At 37.2% G+C, this 22,064-nt stretch overlaps 1 protein-coding gene across 1 annotated transcript in view; it reads right to left on the bottom strand.

The window, feature by feature from the left end:
- Positions 1 to 18,662, bottom strand: part of Zip99C (Zinc transporter Zip99C) — a 336,298-nt gene extending 317,636 nt beyond the window's left edge. The window contains exon 1 of the mRNA XM_090373442.1: positions 18,213 to 18,662. Within this exon, the coding sequence (XP_090229568.1) occupies positions 18,213 to 18,336 (124 nt within the window). The 5' untranslated portion in view covers positions 18,337 to 18,662. The remainder of the gene's footprint in view (positions 1 to 18,212) is intronic.
- Positions 18,663 to 22,064: the final 3,402 nt, after the last annotated feature.

The following is a 22,064-nucleotide window of genomic DNA, read 5'->3' as shown; positions in this document are numbered from 1 at the left end:
ATAATATTGTTAAACAAATATAACGTGGATCCAGTCTTTGGAACAACCCCAGGGGCTCACATCTGGTAAGTATAGGCTTGGCACACCCAGGGTCCTGAGCTGGATATAATCATTTTTCTCTTTCTTGGTGATTCCCTTCTACTTTTGACTCTCTCTCTCTCAGGGTAACTTGTGAATTTTTTTTTTTTTTTTTTTGGCTGGTGCAGAATAAGCCTCAAGCTTCCTTGCATCATATAGCTAATAATAATAATAATAATTAACGGAAGGGTACTAAAACGCCCTTCCACGAAAACCGTACCGTTTCGCTTCCGTTCCTAGTGGCTCCACAATGCGAGAATGTAACCATACATTTGCTCGATTCCTTGCCCCCCCCCCCCTAAAAAAACTGGATAGTATTCGGTTTTCACATATTTGCAGCCTCCGCAGTTTCGTGTATTTGCATCAACTGCTTCAAATTTTGTAGGTAGGCAGGTTTGCTAGATGGTATTCAATAAAAATACCAGACGTACACCAAAAAAGTTTGCCACCGGAAAAAAAAAAAAAAAAAAAAACTCACTCGAAGGGAGGTTTACCGCAGAGTTTCCCAAACTTTTTTAGGCACGGAACACTTTTCATCTCACAATATATTTGCGGAACACAAGTTTAGCGTGGGCCAAAGAACTGTTTGCTAGTATTTTATTACATACGATACACTGTGCATCAGGAGCATCTTTATTTGCAACGCATGTAAAGCCGAAATTCAAACAACTGTCATCATACTTTCGTTTTGGTCTTTTGTTAGTTGGTTCCTGTTTTTTTCACTTCGGATTTTTGGGGAACAAAAGGCTGCGATTGTTCATCCTCACTTGGAAGTGTGTTCGTTTTCATCAACCACAGTTGCAATACTAGACGTACTTGCTTCCCGTTTTAAAGTTCCTTTTTTAAACCATGGTCATTTATTTTAATGATATTTCAAAATATTGATAATTATCAAAAAATATATTTATACAAGGAAGCTAATTTAGTTATGATTACTAGTTTTCCGCACTACTACAGAACTAATGTCGTAATTGCGAAGACAGGCCGAACCGCACCACCAGTACTGTAAACATGCAAGAACTGACACAGCTGAAGGCTACTTTGTTTCATCCACAGAAACGATGCATGATATCGGTTCGCTTCCCCCTCTCCCCGTGTAAAAGGTAAAAACTGCAGCCATTATCAACCCACAGCAGGAGGGAAGCCTCCTCAACGATTCATGTTGAGGGAAATGGACCATAAGTGCCACGCTGGTCCAGTGCGGCTTGGCAGATCGACCATATTTAGCAGTCAGACCGGACTTGAACCTCGATCACCCCGCCCCTGACCACTTGGCTACGGAGGCGACCTGCCTCAACAGGTGTACTCCAGACTAAATCGCATACGAATGGCATATTAGATCACTACATTGCTACTTTTTCGTAATGGCATTACCTATAGACAAAAGAACAGTTTATTTTAGCGGTCTTGTGCATAGATAAGTATGCGTAGAGGTATAAGGTATGTTCGTGTCAGTTCGCCTAAATAAATTTTGCATATTAGAAGTGGCACCACTAGGGGCCTGGCGGCCAATAAGCCGGACAAACAATGGGCACAACATATCACACTGCACAGACATGGCCTACACAATTTCAAGTCTCTGGCTTGACAGTGTACTGTCATCGATACAGCGAATACACGCGGAGATGGGAGAAATCCCAGGTGCCGTCTGACACGAACATACCTTATACCTCTACGCATACGGCGAAGATAAAGAAAGCCTGCACGAGAACGACGAGAAACGTCGGATAACTTACGCAGAAAATTAATTTGCCGATACCGCACTCTAGCGCTGCTCACTCGGTAAACAGACGGTAGGTGTTATCGGTCTGAAGCAAAGTCGAGAAAGATATACTGATTGACAGGTAGGCGTGGCGAACGACGTGCTGATTGGTGCGCGAACACAATAAAATCGATTTAGTATCACTGTAGCAGCACTATTGGTAACTTGTCCTAATCGCACATGCCCTAACATTTACTGTAACGGTAAAAAAAGGTCAGGTTATATCGACTTGAATCCCGTGGGAGCTTGAACCTCTCCCGAAATGGAGGAGGTAACATAACCTTTTTTCTTTAGAATCATGAGTGGGCTAGCACATAAATTGTTTATTAATAAAATATTAATTTTTTTATTACTGTACTTTTATTTTTAAAGACACTCATGCGGAAATTTCTTCCATCTTTAAAACATCCATCGCTACTATTACCTGTTCACCGTTCTTTACAAAACTATTATGCACCATTCTTTACTGGTAAATACACATCATTATGCCAACTAATGACTACACAGTAGCTTGTCGTCTGTCGCGCCCACCACCAATCATTTCATTGTTTGCCACGCCTACCTGTCAATCAATATATCCTCCAGACCGAGCAGCGATAGAGTGCCGTATCGGGAAGGTAATTTTCCGCGTAAGTTATCCGACGTTTCTCGTCGTTCTCGTGTAGGCTTTCTTTACCCAAGCCTTTATGGAAGTTTATTTTATTTTTTCAATTATTAAGATTTTTCACGGAACACTTGTTCACATCTCATGGAACACTAGTGTTCTGCGGATCACAGTTTTACAAACGCTGGTTTATGGTAACAAATATACTAATTTGAAATATAATGGAATTAAATTGAAGATTTATTCAAAATAACAATCTTCAACTTATAACTGAAATGTTTTTGCACAGCTTTTATAATTTTTTAGGAGAGTTAGCTTATATGTAATGCACCTCACGGAAGTGAAAATAAGAAGAAAAGAAAAAGAATTAGGCGGGAGAAAGGGTAGCCACCGTAATAATAATGTCTGATCACTGCATGTTTGACAACATCATAAGTGGGCCATAAGAAGTACATAAAGCTAATCGCTGTACAGAACTGAGAAAGGCGAAAGCAAGAGTTGAATGTAAATCTACTTTATTTTTTTTTTTTTTATTTGGAAAGATAATATATGTTGTAAGGGACGATATGAAAGAATAAATGAGATGAATAAATTTAAAAATATCAGTTTGGATACTTAAGTGTGATAATTTTTGTTAATCATAACATTCTGAAAAAATGAAGACACATTTTATAGTTAACTGTTTTATTACATTTTGAATGTTTTACCTGTAATTTGTAATCCAACTAATGTATACATTTACTCTAATAATTTGTTACTATAACTGAATAGAAATTATTTTACTTTTAAATTTAGCTCATTTTCAATGTTTGAAGTTTACATTTATTTTTAGTACATCATTTTTCTTTTTACAATAATTGTTGAGAAAAATATTGATAATGGTATTAATTAGAAAATTTTAAATTATTTCTGTGAAATAGTTTTCCTGAAATATCACTTACAATTGCTATAACATTATAACCAATTTTCTTCAAGCCCACAATAATTTTTTCAAAACTGAATGTAATTTTTTTCACAGATAAAATATAAATGACATCTTTGTAATTTGACAATAAGCTTTGAATCATAAATACATATGCACTGATAGCTGCATCAATACTATCAAAAGAACAGGGGCTCCCATCTGGTGAGTATGGGCTTGGCACACCTAGGGTCCTGAGATGGTTTTTAAATTTTTAACAATAATGTCTGATCAATGCATATTTGACGACATCATAAGTGGGCCATAAGAAGTACATAAAGCCCTTAGCCATAATTATGAGAGCTTCCTTGGACTCAGGGGAGGTACCCACAGACTGGAGATGTGCAAATGTGACCCCAATTCACAAAGGAGGATCAAAGGCTGACACAAATAATTATAGACCTGTGAGTTTAACTTCTGCTCCTGGAAAATTAATGGAGGCACTGCACGATCATGTAGAGAAGACTTCAGTTATAGCTCGGACATAGCATGGTTTTGTTAAGGGAAAGTCTTGCCTGACCAATTTGATTGGATACTATGATGCAATCACAAAAGAACTGGATGCAGGGAATAACTTTGATATTATATACTTGGATCTTAGAAAGGCTTTTGATACTGTTGCATATGGAAGACTGATGCACAAATTGGAGCAGTGTGGCACTGGAGGCAAATTGCTGCTATGGATAAAGGGGTGGTTGAGGGGGAGAAGACAGAGAGTGGTAATCAATGGACACTGCTCATCGTGGACTAATGTTATTAGTGGAGTCCCTCAGGGTTCAGTGTTGGGTCCATTATTGTTTTCTGTATTTATAAATGATATTAATGATGGTATATCAAGCTTAATGTCCAAGTTTGCAGATGATACAAAGGTTGGCAGGGTTGTCAAGGACACTACTGACACTATGCTGCAGCAACAGGATCTGGAAATGTTGAGCAGATGGGCTGAGAGGTGGCAAATGAAGTTTAACATTGACAAATGTAAAGTACTACATAAGGGAAACAGCAACCCCAGAGCAACGTATCAACTCTGTGGTATTACACTGACAGTGGTAGAGAATGAAAAGGACCTGGGGGTAATTGTGCAGGCAGATATGAAGTTCTCTGAGCAGTGCAGATGGGCTGCAAGAGTAGCTCATGGTGTCCTGTCAATGATATACAGGAATTTTTCTAGCAGGGACAAGGAGGTGATTATTCCCTAGTATAAGGCAATGGTCAGGCCACACCTTGAGTACTGTATACAGGTCTGGAGGCCTCATTTCAAGAAGGATGTAGAGCTGCTGCAACGAGTACAGAGAAGGGCAACAAGATTAGTGAATGGAACAAAGGGGTACTCTTAAGAAGAAAGGCTTAAGTTTTGCAAATTACAGTGTCCGGAGACTAGGCACCAGCATGGTGATCTGATAGAGGTGTATAAAGCCTTGAATGGTTTGAGCATGCTCAATGCTGATGGGATTCTTCCTCTTGCTCAGAATAATCAGCTGAGAGGGCATAAATTCAAATTGAGGAAAGAAAGATGTTGGATAGATGTGCGGAAATTTGCCTTTAGCCAGTGGGTAGTTGGTTGGTGGAACAGACTTCCATCCCTTGTCGTGGAAGTTGATAGCCTAAATAAATTTAAGGCTCAGGTGGACAGGTATTTCGAACAAACTGAGGGGTAAAGTGGAAGTGGGGTTTTTTTGGCTGATGCTGCATAAGCTTGCTTTCTTGCATCATATGCCTCTACTAATGGTAATGCTAAGTTTTATTTTAGCCAGTGAGTTATAAATTACTGGAATAAGTTACCTACATGGGTGGTAGAGGATGACAGTTTGGGAAATTCAAAGGTCAGCCGGTCAGTTACCTATGGGTGAAGGAAATGCATGCGTTGTCTATTTCCTTTTCTTTTATTATTATATTTTTTTTTATTTTCTTATTATTATTTTATTTATTTATTTATTATTTATTTTTTTGGTTGGTGCAGCATAAGCCATAGGCTTCTTTGCACCATGTGGCCAATGTTAATACTAATATATTTGTAATTAATAGTATATTATAATTTCTCTTTTGACCCATTATGCATATTTTTTCTAAATTTCTTCCCCCCAGAGGGGGGGGTGGATGGCAAAGTCAGAAATTTAGAGGTGGGGATATTAATAGAAGATGAGTGAAAAAATGCATACAGCACATGAAATTTCAAACAATGAAAGTTGGATAAACTATACAAATCCTAACTGAAATCAATTATTTTGAATAGAACATGATCAGATTAAAACTTTCACCAATTTTTTTAAATGAATCTTCTGTCAACTTATTATTACTTAGTGAAGTATTTCTCTATTTTATTACATTCCCACTGTCGTAGTAATTATTATAAAAAATGTATGGCTTGTACTATTTTCAAATAAATAGTTTTAATGAGGTAGATATTTATTGAAATAGTCACAAATTATACCAAAAGCTATTTCTCTAACAGTAAGCTGATTTTAGTAGTCAAGATTGGGAACCTTACAGCTAATAATATTAATCTGAAAGTGCTTGTTACCATTCTATCCCTGCAGTCTCTTGTTTTGACAACACCTGGTGCCAAGCTCTCGTACTCAAACATTACTAAGAAATACTGTTGAAGGTTCAGGCCTAAATGGATGTCAGATGAATTACCGAGTCTCGTGGCAGAGAAGAAAAATGCATGGGATGCATATCAATTATCAGGTGACACAGAAGCCTATGGCAGATATACACAAGTCTGTAATCAAGTCACAAAGGAGGTTAGACAGATTATGAGAAATCCTTGGCAAAGGATGCAAAGAAAAACAGCAAAGAGTTCTTTACTTATGTAACCTCTAGAAGGAAAGGGATGAATCAGATTGGACTACTTAACATAGATGGGTTGACTATTGATGATCATGCTCAGGCAGCTGATAAACTGAATGAGTATTTTGCATCTACATTCACACAATGAGGGGAATGTGAGAAGTTTATCAAACTCTAACAGGGAGCTAAGTGATTTTGTAATAACTGAGAGCAAAGTGGAGGAGAAATTGTAGAAGTTAAACATAAGGAAGGCACCTGGGGGGGACAGGATCTATTCAGTTATATTAAAGGAGGCAGCAAAGGAAGTAAACAACCCTTAGCCATAATTATGAGAGCTTCCTTGGACTCAGGGGAGGTCTCCATGGACTGTAGGTGTGCAAATGTACCACCAATTCACAAAGGAGGCTCAAAAAGTGACACAAGTAATTATAGACCTGTTAGTTTACGTTCTGTTCCATGGAAAATAATGGAGTCACTGGTTTAAGAAGTATTGCAGGATCATCTAGACAAGACTACAGTAAGTTAAACATGGGTTTGTTAAAGAGAGGTCTTGTCTGACCAATTTAATTGGATACTATGATGTGGTCACAAAGGAACTGAATGTCAAAAATAATTTTGATATCATATACTTGGATTTCAGGAAAGCATTTGATACTGTTGCACATGGAAGACTGCTGTACAAATTAGGGAGATATGGCATTAAGGGTAAGTTGCTACAATGGATAAAGGGATGGTTGAGTGGGAGACAACAGAGAGTGGTAATCAATGGACACTGCTCTTCATAAACAAATGTTATTAGTGGAGTTCCCCAAGGTTTGGTGCTGGGCCCACTGTTGTTTTCAGTATTCATCAATGATATTGATGAAGGTATATTATGATTAATATCCAAGTTTGCAGATGATACAAAGGTTGGCAGTGTTGTTAACGACAGTAAAGACAGTATGCTACTCCAACTGGATCTAGATAAGTTGGGCAAATGGGCTGAGAAGTGGCAACTAAAGTTTAACATTGACAAATGCAAAATACTGGATATGGGAAGCAATAACCCAAGAGAAATCTACAAACTGTGCGGTACTACACTCACGGAACTGAAAAGTGAAAAATACCTGGGGTAATTATGCAGTCAAATATGAAGTTCGCTGAGCAGTGCAGATATTCTGCCAGGGCAGATCATGGAGTCTTGTCAATGATATATAGGAATTTTGCTAGCAGGGACAGGGAGGTAATTATCCCATTGTATAAGGCAATGGTCAAGCCACACCTAGAGTACTGTGTACAGGTCTGGAGGCCTCATTTTCGGAAGGATGCAGAGTTGCTAGAACGAGTACAAAGAAGGGCAACAAGATTGATAAGGGGAAACAGAGGGTGTTCTTACCAAGAAAGGCTTAAGTTCTGCAAATTTCAGTGCCTGGAAAGTAGGCACCTGCGAGGTGATCTGATTGAGGTGTACAAGGCCTTGAATGGGTTGAGCAAGCTGAATGCTGATGGGATTCTTCCTCTTGCTCAGATTAAGAACCTGAAGGGGATATAGATTCAAATTGAGGAAAGACAGTTGTAGAACAGATGTGAGGAAATTTGCCTTTAGCCAGCGGGTAGTTGATTGGTGGAACAGACTTCCATCTTTTGTTGTGGAAGTTGATAGCCTAAATAAATTTAAGGCTGAGCCGGACAGCATTTGGATCGAATGGAAAGGTGAAATGTTTTTTTTTTTTTTTTTCATCTGATGCTGCATAAGCTTGCTTTCTTGCATCATATGCCTCTACTAATGCTAATGACTGTTTTATGCTTGTAAGAAATTCTTCATATGAATTTTATTACCAAATTTCATAACATAATATTAAACAGAGTGACATCTTGATTCTGATTCATTTCCTTTTCTAATTCTGAGTGTTTTTATTGATAGCAATTTCAGTAAGTCTCAAGTAAAAAAATTTTTCTTTATCACCATGGTCATCTTAAGAAAACAAGACGTCTTATCTTAAGAAAATTTGAATAACAATACAATAATTAATTAACATGAAGCAATAATTTAAAAAATCAAATAGCATATAGTGATAGTAATTATGGCACACCTACAGTCGTGAAAGTGAAAAAAAATAATGAAAAAATCTACGATCACTCATTTTTTATTTTGAAAACAGTAATCAATGGCTCGATCCCATACTCATACCAAAGTTTTATCCTGAGCATAATACAAACAAAATTGAACTATAATATGAACCTCTGCTCATTTTCATACAAAACGAAATGGTCATCCATTTTCATAACAGTAATATATTTTATGCTATTTTTTTGTAAAATTGACTTAAATCCCTTTCCAAAATAAGCAATTCAATTAATAAAATACCATTTTCGATTCAACAAAAAAAAAAAAAAAAACCTCCCATTTCACCCCTCCATTCGTTCCAAATGTCTGTCCAGCTCAGCCTTAAATTTATTTAGCCTATCAACTTCCACAACAAAAGATGGAAGTCTGTTCCACCATTAAATTTTTATAATAAAAAAAACAGATAACCATGCTGGATGAGTCTGATATAGGAGTACTAGCAGTGGGTTAAAGCCTAAAACCCTTCAATTAGATTTTCAACCAAATACAAGGGGCGATCATTTAATTCATGGACTGGTGCAAGATTTTGTTTACCGTGCAAACTTCCATAACTGCCGCTAGAAGTACTCGTCCTGATTGCTATGTGTGTGCATGCCAGTACTTGCCAAGCTAGTGTTGCATGAACAGAGTTTTTTTTTTTTTAACCGCATGTCACCACGTTTTGAAACAAGTATCATGTCGGACATACAGATTGAACAGCATATGAGATTCATTATTGTGTCAGACAGGGCTTATGTGCATTAGAAACAGTTAAAGAGATGAATGAAGCGTATACACACGAAATTGTAATGATAATTACAATTTCTAATGGTAATGAGTGTTTTGGTAGGACAGCCATATTCCAGTGTGACTGAACTTTAGGATTTTTTTTTTTTTTTTTTTGTTAGTTGTTTGCGCATCGACTTCTGTGGCCATAATGCACCATCCAAAGTTTTTTTGCATTTTACTCTGATCCAAGCCCGAGGCGGGATTCGAACCCGCGACCTTTGGGTTGCCAGGCAGGCACTTTACCCACCTGGCTAGTAGGTCGGCTAACTTTAGGATGTGAAGTGGTTTCTCCATCAAGACAATGCCAGGCCCCATATGGCTAATATTGTGCAGGCAGTGATCATGCCATAGGTGCCAAGGTTCTGCTACATCTCCCTTATTCACCGGACTTAGCCTCGTATGATTTCTTCCTGTTTCCACATTTGAAGAAAGCTCTGAAAGGCAAGCGTTTTGCGTCCAACAATGATGCTCGCAGAAGCACAACGGAAGCACTTCACAGTCTTTTGGAAAATGGCTTGCAAGAAGCATTGAATGCATGGGTACAATGGCGGCAAAAGTGTGTAAAGTTCAAGGGAGAGTATTTCGAGAAGGAGAAATCCACAGAAGATTCAGATGGTGAAATTAAGATAAGATCTTAATTTCATCATCTGAAAATGCTACAATTTACAGAACCAAAATCTTATTCATTAAAATGTCCTTTGCGCTTCTAACTAATCTTGTTGCTCTTCTCTGCACCCTCTCTATATTTATCTACATACTACCTAAAATGAGGTTTCCAAAATTATATGCAATATTGAAAATGTAACCATATCCTTTATACAGTGAAGCTAGTCACCTTTTTACCTGCTTTCAAAGTTCCTATGTATAATTGACAGACAGAATTTGTCCTAGCATGCAGTTTGTTGTTATTTGGTTTTTAGGAGCATTAGCAACTAAGGCCATATTGCTCCGGGAATATGCGGTGGTCATTCCCTTGATCTTTCCGCATCCTCCGTATTTGGTGGTGACGGGCTCGAACCCCGGTCTAATCAAGAAGCGTGTGCTACGCACTGTTGCTCCTTCCCACCTGGCTACGGAGGCGCCTAGCATCCTATGAAGTTCTCAGCATTGCTCAGAGAATGTGTACTGTAATGTACTATACTATTACCTTTAGGTAATAGTATAGTAAAGTAGAGCATGATACTGTACTGTACAGTACAGTATCATGCTGTACCTTGCAATTACCAACATTTTATGACTCCCATTTTTCAGCCCATCCAATTCATTTATATTAGGTAACAATGAAGAAGCATACCTTGATTATTTCATTAACCCCAGAAAAATGTAAAATGTTATAAGCAAATATGTATCCAATAAAATGTTTATTCACACTAGATACTTTGGGTGATGTGCTTCTTTTTTTTTTATTAATTTTAGTAAGTGAAAACTTCATAGAACTTTTGTAACCTTTCAAAATTTTTGAATGCAAGGGGTGCAATAAAATTTGCTGATGCTACTGAGGAAGTGTTGGATTGGTTTGAAAACTGCTAGTATCATATGAATAGATACACAGAGAGATCAACTGCAGCTGTAAACAGGTGAAATTGATCCTTGTAGTGCATCTATTGGGATGTGCAAAATGTGGGAGTGACACGGCCTGATGAAGGGAAGTGGATTCTCATGGGAAAAGCAAATATATGGGCTGTGTTAGGGTTACTACAAACAAAAATAGGCATGCATATAGTTTTCAATATGCAAATAGTAGAAGTATAGTAAATAAATTTGAATAATAGTTAGTAGTTACTAACTATTATTCATTTGATTATGTCATTCTAATGATATGAGCATAACTGAATGAATCATCCAAATAAGACAAGTATAATCAAAACAATTGAATGATTTTCTGCAGTTGTACGAGTCATTCAAATGACACAAGTATAATTGAAATAATCAAATGATATTTCATAATTGTATGAATGATACAAGTATAATCAATTATGACAAGTATAATCAATCAGTTATGAATGATACAAGTATAATCGATCATGCCCATCACTCTGACAAAGGAAGATTTGAATACAGTGAGTAAAATATATACAGAAAAACAGAGTTTTTCTGATAGGAGAGGGTTCAATCAAGATTGTCTACCCATCAGGTCTTCCTATGTGAATTATTCTGGGTTTTCAGACTATACAACGTGCAAATCAGACTGTGAACATGTGCTTGTACAGACAATACACTGCAATATGGCCTAAGATGCTAATGCTCTAAAAGACTAACAACAGTAAATGAGCACCAAATTTGCTGATTCTCAGACAGTTTGTTGGATTTGATAATTTTCCTAAACATATCAGGAAAAATTGGTTTTGCTGGATAATGGATAACCTCACAGATTTGTGAGGTTTGACTGTATACATATATCTATACATAAGATATCTTTATACACTGCGAATTTATATCTCCTTTGCCATAGTCTATTTTACATTAATCTTGTTCCTCGGCATTGTTTTGTCAAACACTGCAATATTGTCATATTGCAGTGTTTTGTGCTATAACACACACACATACAAAGGAAGGAAAAAAAAACAGCAGCAATAATAATAGTCTCAACTGAATGAATCCACATAAATATCAAAACAAAACTGCATGTGAAAGCCATGACACAATTAGATAATTAATTTTAACTCCATGCAGTAAAGAAAAAAAAATTATAGTTTACTGATTATTAAATGCAGTACATTTATGAAAAAATAAGTTCAGCTAGATAATCCTGCCCAAAACTGGATGATGTTACAGTGTCTGGAGACTAGGCACCTGCGAGGTGATCTGATTGAGGTGTATAAAGCCTTGAATGGTTTGAGCATGCTCAATGCTGATGGGATTCTTCCTCTTGCTCAGAATAATCACCTGAGAGGGCATAAATTCAAATTGAGGAAAGACAGATGTGCAGAAGTTTGCCTTTAGCCAGCAGGTAGTTGGTTAGTGGAACAGACTTCCATCCTTTGTCGTGGAAGTGGATAGCCTAAATAAATTTAAGGCTGAGCTGGACAGGTATTTGGAATGAACGGAGGGGTGAAATTGGAGCGTGTGTTTTTTTTTTTTTTTTTTTGGCTGATGCTGCATAAGCTTGCTTTCTTGCATCATATCCCTCTACTAATGCTAATGTTTCGGAACTGCTTTAGACTCCATTATCAGGTTTGGAAGATAGGAGGGTCAACTCAAATTTTAAAACCAAAATTGGCATATAATTCTTAATTAGAAACTGATATTTTGACATTGATAACCACACTAACTTTTAAAATTAAAAATGTTAAAAGTTACTTAAAATATAATTTAATTATAATTTAAAAATTGTAAAGAACTAGTGGATATCTTAAATTTTTTTTAAAGGATTTCGTGACAGAAGGCAATGCACTGGAATTATCAGCTTATTTGCTAAATGTTAATTATAAGCAGGAAAAAAAAAACTTACCAGACATGAGAAAACTAATGATTAAGTTTAGGATCCTCTTTATCTTTAGGATCAATAAAATTACTATTAGTTACATCATTAAGATACTGATTTCGATAGGATGTGACTAAGAATGAAAATTGAGAGATGGGAATGAGATTAAGAAAAAGTTAAGAGGGTGTAGAGGATTTTACAGTGGCCAAAGGCCATTACGGGTTTGGCACACCCAGGGTCCTGAGCTGGATATAATCATTCTTCTCTTTCTTGGTGATTCCCTTTTGACTCTGACTTTCTCACACACACACACACACTCTCTCTCTCTCTCTCATGGTAACTCGGGAATTTTTTTCTGGCTGGCGCAGCATAAGCCTGAGGTTTCCTTGCACCATATAGCTAATAATAATAATAATAATCTGTAATATTTATTTGTAATAGTTATAGTGGCCACGTGCAGCCAAAACAGCTCGCACCCGCCAAGGAATGGATACTACAAGATTTATAAATGTGTCTTATGGTATCTGGTACTAACACATAACCAGCAGATCCTTTAACTCCTGTAAGGTCCGTGGTTGAGACACCGCAGGTCGGTATTATCTGTAATATTTATTTGTAGTATTTGTAATAGTTATAGTGGCCAAAGGTATTATCTGTAATATTTATTTGTGGTATTTGTAATAGTTATAGTGGCCAAAGGTATTATCTATAATATTTATTTGTAATAGTTTGTAATATATATATCAATCAGGATACAACCCAGAATGGACAACATCCCTCCAAGTCAGTTTAATCTTCTTCAGATCCAATATTAGATGTCAAATATACTTTCTTGGTGGCATGCTAGTGCTGAGGACCACATCTCTGAAGCATATGGGGGAGGAATAAGACATCTCTTGTTATTTATTGACATATTAGTGATACGTTACGGCAAACTGTTAACTCCTGCCAGATTGCCCAAAATGCTGCATCTGTTTTGTTTCTTATTTGACAGAAATGCTCCTGAAAAGCAAGGTGCTCATCCCAGGTTAAGCAAATGTCTGTATGAGATGAGACCTTTTGAACTATACTGCCAATGCCTAGACACTTTCTGTAGCGCTTCTTCATCAAATTCATATGTGCAGTTTTTTCATGGTTCGGTTGCAGCCCAGCTATTGCAAGATATTTGACAAGAAGATTTATTTATAAGGAGAGATTTCGGTTGCTTTTGATATCCTATGTGAACCTTTAAAAGAGAAAACAGCTTTATATCACTTGCATAGGAACTGAAGTGAGGATGTAAGATGAGAAATGACTACAAAATTGCAGCAAAGAGGGTAGGCTATATCACTCCACACTTAGAAATGCTCCTCCTGACATTGATGGCTGCTAAGTTTGGGCTGCAAAAAATTATTAATTTTCTCAATTCCAGCAAAGAGGAAAGGATCTGAAGTAGAGATTTTAAAGTAATGTTGTAGTAAATATAGTAGGGTATGTATACACACATTTTCAAAGACAGCACTGTTATCAAAAAAAATATTAATCTGTGATTTGTTTCTTATGCTTTAAGAAAAAACAACAAAAGCAACAAATCTGTGATTTGTTGCTTATGGTTTGTTTTATTCTGAAGAGAGTACCTAGGAGATTGGAAGTTGTAGATCCCAGTCATATAACTGTATGTAGAAGAGGCTGATTAGAGAAGCAATGGTTGACTATTGAAGGATGGATGAACCTTTCGAAGACCTTTAGTAAAATGCATCCTATAGAGATTGGACAGAAATCTTTTGGTAATTTTGGAATGGGCTTTTATGTTTTAAGTTGGAAAATCATTGGAACAGAACCATTTTCAAGAATTTTGTTGATAGATGTGTAGCAAGAAATCGGGAATATATATATTGAACAGATTTTGATAGCAAAGAGAAAGCTGTCTGGTTCCACTGTTGCTTTATTGGGCAGACCTTCTGTCACATTTATTAGCTGGTGCTTAGAAATCACAATGTTTTTTATCATGGTGGACATACACCGATGAGCCAAAATATTATGACCACCTACCTAATATGATGTTGGTCCTCCACGTGCAGCCAAAACAGCTCGTACCCACCAAGGCATGGATACTACAAGATTTATAAATGTGTCTTGTGGTATCTGGTACCAACACATAACCAGCAGATCCTTTAACTTCTGTAAGGTCCGTGGTTGAGACACTGCAGATCAGAGTTGCTGTTCCAACACAAACCACAGATGCTCGATGGGATTGATGTCTGGGGAATTTGGACGCCAGGGCAATACCTGGAAGTCTTCCTCATGTTCCACGAACCAGTCTCAAAAAATCCAAGCGGTGTGGCATGACACATTATCCTACTGAAAGACGGCACCACCAGAGAGGAAGACCGTTGCCATGAAAGGGTGTACCTGGTCAGCAATGATGTTTAGGTAGGTGGTAGACATCAGAGTGCCCAGCAAATGGATGACTCAGAGTATCCCAGCAGAACATCACCCAAAGCAGGACACCGCCGCCACTGGTTGTTTTCGTCCCACGGTGCCATCCAGGTGCCATCACTTCCCCAGGCAAACAACACACACGTACCCGGCCATCCACATGGTGCAACAGAAAACATGATTCATCAGACCAGACGACCTTCTTCCAATCACTCAAGGTCCAGTTTCAATGCTCGCGTGCCCATTGTAGGCTTTGACACCGGTGAACCGTGGTTAGCACGGGCACTCAGAGAATGGGGCTGCATGGCCTGCGGCTATGCAGCCCCATTTTCAGCAAGGTATGATGTACTATGTGTTGCGACACATTACTCCCATCACCAGCATTCCAATTACCAGTGAGCTGCACCACAGTCGCCCTTCTGTTGCCACATACCATCTGGGAGAGCCCTTGCTCACCTCAAGCATCGATGAGTTGTGGTCAACCAACACCTCACCGGCGGCTCGTGGGTTTCTCCCTCCTCGGACCACTTTCGGTAGGTACTAACCACGGCTGACCGTGAGCATCCCACCAGCCGTACCGTTTCAGATATGTTCTGACCCAGTCGTCTGGCCATTACAATTTGGCCTTTGTCAAACTCGCTTAAGTCCACTGCCTTTCCCATCTGCAGAACAAGAGTAACATTGATTAACGTAGCTCAGTATCAGGTGTTTCTTATACCATGTCCTGACCCGCACCGTAATTCACCTGCAGCTTCTTCGATTTTCATAAAGACTTGCTGGTCATAATGTTTTGCATCAGTGTATGCTCCATTAGGAAGTATAAGGGTAAGCATCTTTCTCAATGAAAGAAAGATTTATCCAATCTTTACAAGGAGTTTGCTGTCCAGGTCAAACTGGTTCCCATATGATGGAAGCATTCTGTGGGAGTGTTTGACTACTAAAATATGATGACAGTGGTGTGCTACCATTTTGGATTTGAGAAATTTTGCTCTGTCTCTTTTATAGAGTTTATGGTCAATAAGTGAGTTGGACTTCAGCCAATTTCTGTAGGACCTTTATGTTTGAATAAACGCCACTTTGGTAAATACATTGAACCAGTTCTTCATTTTCCCCTTTATCTATATTTCTTCCCTCGGATATTTATTTGTCATATGTCTCAGAAGTACTTTGGATTCTAAGCATTCATATGATGGGATATATGAAACCTGTGACAGTACCATTTTGTTAGGCACATTTACCCTTGTGGTAAGTAGGTAAGTAATTTCAACAGAGGAGTGATTTTTTTTCCTAGAACAAAGAGTTTCCAAGGAGTCATGGCAACATTAGCACGTAATATTGAACATGATATAGAGGACAGCATCCCTCCAAATTGATTTATATTTAGACATATATTTGTCTATGTCTGAGAAATACTTTGACACCTACAAAATTCCCCAAGCCCTCTGATAAACTTTGCCTTAATTTACAGCCCCACATCTCAATTTCCATTCTTATTCACTTACTATCCAAATCTTAGGTTGGCATCTTAAGCTAGTGACCAGTAATAATTTTATTGTATCCATAGCTGTAAATTTAAAGAGTCAAAATATTTTTTAAAAATTTTGAAACTTATTAACTTTTTATTTAAACCTGTTTTGTTATTCAATAGACTGGTCATTCATTTAAGATTGTGGTGACAATCTTAAATAAATAGTAATGTATTCCACTTTGAGGATTGCTTTTTGAAAGTAGTTTAACATGGTAATTAGTCAATTGTATATTGGGCTATATATGAAAATTAAAACCTCATAAAAAAAATCATTTTTCATAGGTTTATAATAAAAAGGCAAGGTACTATTTTACAAGAATTTGCCTTAGGTTTTCAACATTCTGAATGACAGTTAGTGCTTTTCTTGAAACTAGTGATTCTTTAATAAGTTGCTACCAAAAGAATAGTATATAAACTGACTATACTAAAACATAATATTTTAATAATAATAATTTTTTTTTAGTACAGAATATATAATTATACTAAAACAGAATATTTTATCTATTTTTACTTAAAAAAAAATTACTTGGTTCTGTATAAAATAAGGTAGCCTAACTGAGACTCACTGACAGTTATTTCTTTAGTGTTTTAATCTTGTTTCAAAAACATAACTTACTTTCCATCCTACATTTGTGCAATGTGAAAAAAACATATTTATGAATGTTGTTATTAGTTTGCCTATCACTAAACATTAAACTTGTTATAGTTTTCTGTTTATATCTATACAATAACTTTGTGTGAATATAATCAGAATATAAATTCATATTTATAAACAAAATTAGCATTAGCAGCAACATATGATGCAAGAAAGCAATCATATACAGCACCAGCCAAAAAAAAAAAAACAGAACACTTCTCATTCACCTATCCATTTGCTCCAAACGTTTGTCCAGTTCTTCCTTGAATTTATTAAAGCTGCCAACTTCCATAATGACGGATGGAAGTTTGTTCAACCACCAAAGGCAAAAATTAAATTCATATTTAGTATGACTCATCCTAATTTGTACTGCATATGAGTTATTTATTCAAACTAAATATGAAAGAAGATGTTATTCTCAACAACTAAAAATATGACTTACATAACCATTTAATATATCATGCACCACAGTTTTGTAGGGACCTAAACTGAAAATCAGAAATCTATTTTGCAAATAAATATCGCAAAAGAATAAAATATTCCAAGTTTGCTATGACTCCCCTCCTACAATCGCTTTTAGGTCAGAAAGGTGGCAATTATCTCTTAATTCAATTATGTCTTAATTCATTCTGAAATGTTACAGCACTATGGTGTTTCTGAAATAGCATTCAAAATGCTGCTTCAGAATCAAGAATCAATTCAAAATCAAGAATATTAGAATCAAAAGGAATTTAATTCTGTATTTCTCGGAAAAAGCTGAACTTATTCACAGAGTATTAGAATATCATCAAGAACTTGGGATCCTGCTGCAACGTTGCTTTATTGGTTCACAAAGTCTCATATTTTCCGTGTGGGTTCCACGAGCAGAGGGACTTTGCAGTTGCACCACGGGATGATATGTCACCGATCAAGAATCCCTTAACTCGACTTAATCACGGGCTAAATAAGAGCTATAAGTTTTCATTCCTAGATTCACGTTATTATGTTAAAAAGCATGTGGTAAACCATCATAACAGTCACTATGCAAAAAAAAAAATTTAATAAAAAATAATTAAAAGGCAAGAAATATCAATCAGCTGTTGCCTCTCGGGCAGTTTTGTACAAATCAAAAACAAACTTAAATGATAAATTTTACCTTGCTCCGGATTTAGCATAACCTTTGAATTAAGTGGAATAACAAGTAAAGGAACAACACCACTAAGACCAACAGCAAAAGCGGCTAACAATGAGAATATCCATGTCTGGTACTGTCCATACATTTCTGAAGAAATATTCAGGCAACCGAAATTGAGTGTTCCATAAAGGATCTGTCAGTAATGGGCAGCAAGTTCACCTGAAGTAAGGAAACACCGTTGGAGCTACAAAAATTACAGTAACATTTGCACTGGAAATTATAGTACTCGATCCAAATAATCAATAAAACAGATGTATCACACTGAAACAGGGCATATAACACGCCATTTCATATAATTTAATAAACTTCTTAAATGCCAAATGAGAAGAAATAATAGGATTCACCACAACACAAAAATGAAAGCAAGCAACGCATCTTCTCAGCCCACACAACATAATAATCGACAGCACACTTTCATAACTTGGCTTTCGCGACCGTGCTACACAACAGCTAAACTTTAGCACCGGATGTTCGCAAAAAAAAGTCTATTTGTTTGTTTGCATATATTAAATTATATATTATGTGTGAGTCACTTATATATTATTTGTAATTAATGTCAACAAAATCGTTAAGTTAATAAGGGAACTTGAAGTATAAATTACAAAGAATAATAATTGTACGTTTGCAACTTGAATGGCAAATTGATCATTTAGTTGTTAATACAAATTTTTCATCTGGTTGTTTCTACAACTCCAGAAAGGGTATTAAATGGTGAATTAGACAGGCAACTAAGGTTCCATGAATCGTCATCAAGTTGCCAACCATTCCGTTTAAAAAAATAAAATAGATAAAAAAAAAAAATAGTGTTTCCGTAAAAATCACTGTCCAGAAACTTTTAATGGCAACCAAGGAGTTAAAGAATAAATATACGTATATGTAGGGTATGTATATTGGAGTTGTGTCTGATGACTTTTAATTATTATTAATTAAGGGATGTTAATGGAGTTATTATGTACTACGTTAATGCTATTGTATAGGGCCATTGTAGGAAATTTAATTTCTCTAATTTCTCCAAATTACTCTAATTTTACATTAATTTCGACGTGTTATATGTATCTATGGTACATTAGGCTGTCCATTCTAGGGCTAGTTTATAGGTAACTAGGGAGCACCGCAAACATGATGCTCCCATATAGAACCAAATTTAATAAGAAGAAATGTGTGTGTGTGTGTGTGTACACGCACTGAGTGATCAGTGGATTATGACAAACTATTTAATAGAATGTTGAGCCACCGCTCGCACGGATAACAGCCGCTATTCGCCCAGGCATTGACTTCACTAGATGTCGGAAGACGTCCGTAGCCATGCTCCCTGCAAAGCGTTCTACAGTCTTGGAACAGATGACAGTTGCGTATCCATAAATGTATGTGAATACAAGGAAGAAACAAGCGAATCAGACAGGATCCTTGTATACTGGGTGTGGAAAAGTCTTAGAGAACACAGCTGATGTTCCGGATGAATTTAACAGATACTTTGCATCTATCTTCACTAAAGAAAGACTGTTCGTGCTGAGAAGACGCTGGTCATATGAAATTAGCATTAGTAGAGGCAATTAAGGGTCCTGGATGGCATATACCCAGTAATTTTGAGGGAGGCTACCTGGGAGTGTATCGAACCATTGAAATTAATTATGAGGGCATTTTTGGATTTGGCAAAGGGAGATTCCTTTGGATTGGAGAAGTGCCAACGTATCACCAATACACAAAGGGGGATTGGTAACTACAGACCGGATAGTTTGACTTCAGTAGCAGGGAAAATCTTAAAGGCAAATGACTAAGAGTGCAATCTAGGGATATTTAGATATATATGGTCTTTTGATTAGCACACAGCATGGTTTTGTTAAAGGGAAAAACTTTTGGGGTAGAATTTTTCTCAACCTGGTTTGTGCCTGTTAACAGCAGAGACTGCTTCTACAAGGACGGGATACACTTAAATAGAAAGGATGCAAGAATATTTGCCGATGCTATCGAGGTAGTATTAGGTGGGTCGGAAAACTGCTAGCTTGGGGGTATAAATGGACAGATAGGTTAACAGTAGCCGCTGGTAGAGGTGAAAATTATTATTATTATTATTATTATTAGGCTTACCCCTAATTGATTATATAAACCAGTATTTGTATCTGAAAATTGAGTGTGTTCTCTGATCGAGTTGCCTGTTTGCTGGAAGAAAAAAAACCTCAGTTTCTGGGGTGGGGGGAAACCTTGCTATCTACGCCAGAGACCAACTAACACAGCCACGGAGTGAAAAAAGCCCATTAAAGTTCCTCGCTTCATCGACGGGATTCGAACCCGAGCCATTTCCACCCGGTGTTGGGAGGAAGGTGACTATACCACTGTGCTACACGCGTAGGTTGGTAGACGTGAAAGTGATTCTTGTGCAGCTTCTACTGGAATGGGCAGCAGCCTGGAAACCAAGTTGCTGGGCATTTCAAGGACTGCTGGGAGTTATCATCACAGAACATGTAAACACATGAGTTGTGTTAAGGTAGCTAAGAATAAGAAAAGCTGCATGTATACTTGCGTGTACACCAATGCTAGGAGTTTAGTAAATAAATTTGATGAATTTCAGGTGCTGTTCAAAACATGGGAGACAGATATTTTTCGGATATAAGAGACATGGTGGCACACAGATATAAGGAATGCAGAATTGGAATTTGGGGGGGGGGATACAATGTATGCAGGAAGGATAGACAGGATAGGAGTGGAGGGGGCAGTATTATGATGTCAATAAAGAAACACCAAGTATAGGGAAATGCATCCAGTTGACATGGGTGGACTGCAATGTTGAGTCAGTTTGGCGTGATATAAGCACTGGGAAAGCGAAATTGAGAGTAGGAGTGTGTTATAGGCTTAATGACTCTGATGAGTATTGAAAAACTGTACAGAGAAATAAAGTGGGCCAATCAATCAGATTGTCTTATAATGGGGGATTTTAACTTCACAAATATTGACTGGGACTTCTTGGGTTGGTTATTCGCACACTAGCAAGGCTTCTTTTTTTTTTTTTTTTTTTTTAGATTTATTGGATGACTGTTTCCTACAGCGGAATGTTTGAGCCAATCAAGGGAGTAATAAAACCAAAAAAAAAAAAAAAAAAAAAAAAAAACTATTATATTTAGACCACCCGAATAATTAAATTCATCTGCCTTGCTGTGTCTAATGTCTGTTCACTGCGTGTGTAGTATGGTCAATTTTTCTATTTGCTGGATGGAAAATCACAGTTTTCTAGGTAACAAACCTTGCTATCTACGCCTGAGACCGACTAACTCAGCCACGGACAGAGGGAGTAATAATCTGGATCTGATTATCAATGGTGATTCTTCAGGCATTAAGAATCTGCAGATATAGGAACCACTGGTGGCAGCGATCACACTACGCTGATGAACGATTTACTGAAAGATGTAACTACCGTCAGGAGTAAAGGCAAGGGTTTTTGCTCTTATAAAGGTGCCTAGGTTGGTCTGAGACAATTTTTAAAGTATGTACAGTGGGACCAGCTGATGATGTTACCAACAACAATTCTAAGTAGGAAGCTCACAAGGAAGTATGTCTGCCAGGGGCTTGAAGAGCAGATACCATCTTTTAAGGGCACAAAAGGTGATGTTGTTTGACACGTTGGTAATGACATTAAGAGTAAAAGATCTGCAAATTTACTCAATAAATACAGGTCAATGTTGAAAAAAAGTTGTGAGTTAGGGTTGAATGTGGAAGTGTCTGCAATTCTGCACAGACACGATAGCAGGGAGTATATAATGATAGCCTTGTCAATCAATACGGCCCTGGGGATATTGTGCAGGGTTCAAGGGGTAAAAC

This window comes from Mastigoproctus giganteus, chromosome 5 (assembly GCF_048544385.1).
Source record: "Mastigoproctus giganteus isolate SK-2022 chromosome 5, ASM4854438v1, whole genome shotgun sequence".
In the NCBI taxonomy this organism is placed as follows: domain Eukaryota; kingdom Metazoa; phylum Arthropoda; class Arachnida; order Uropygi; family Thelyphonidae; genus Mastigoproctus; species Mastigoproctus giganteus.
This window is presented reverse-complemented; position numbering and strand designations above follow the sequence as displayed.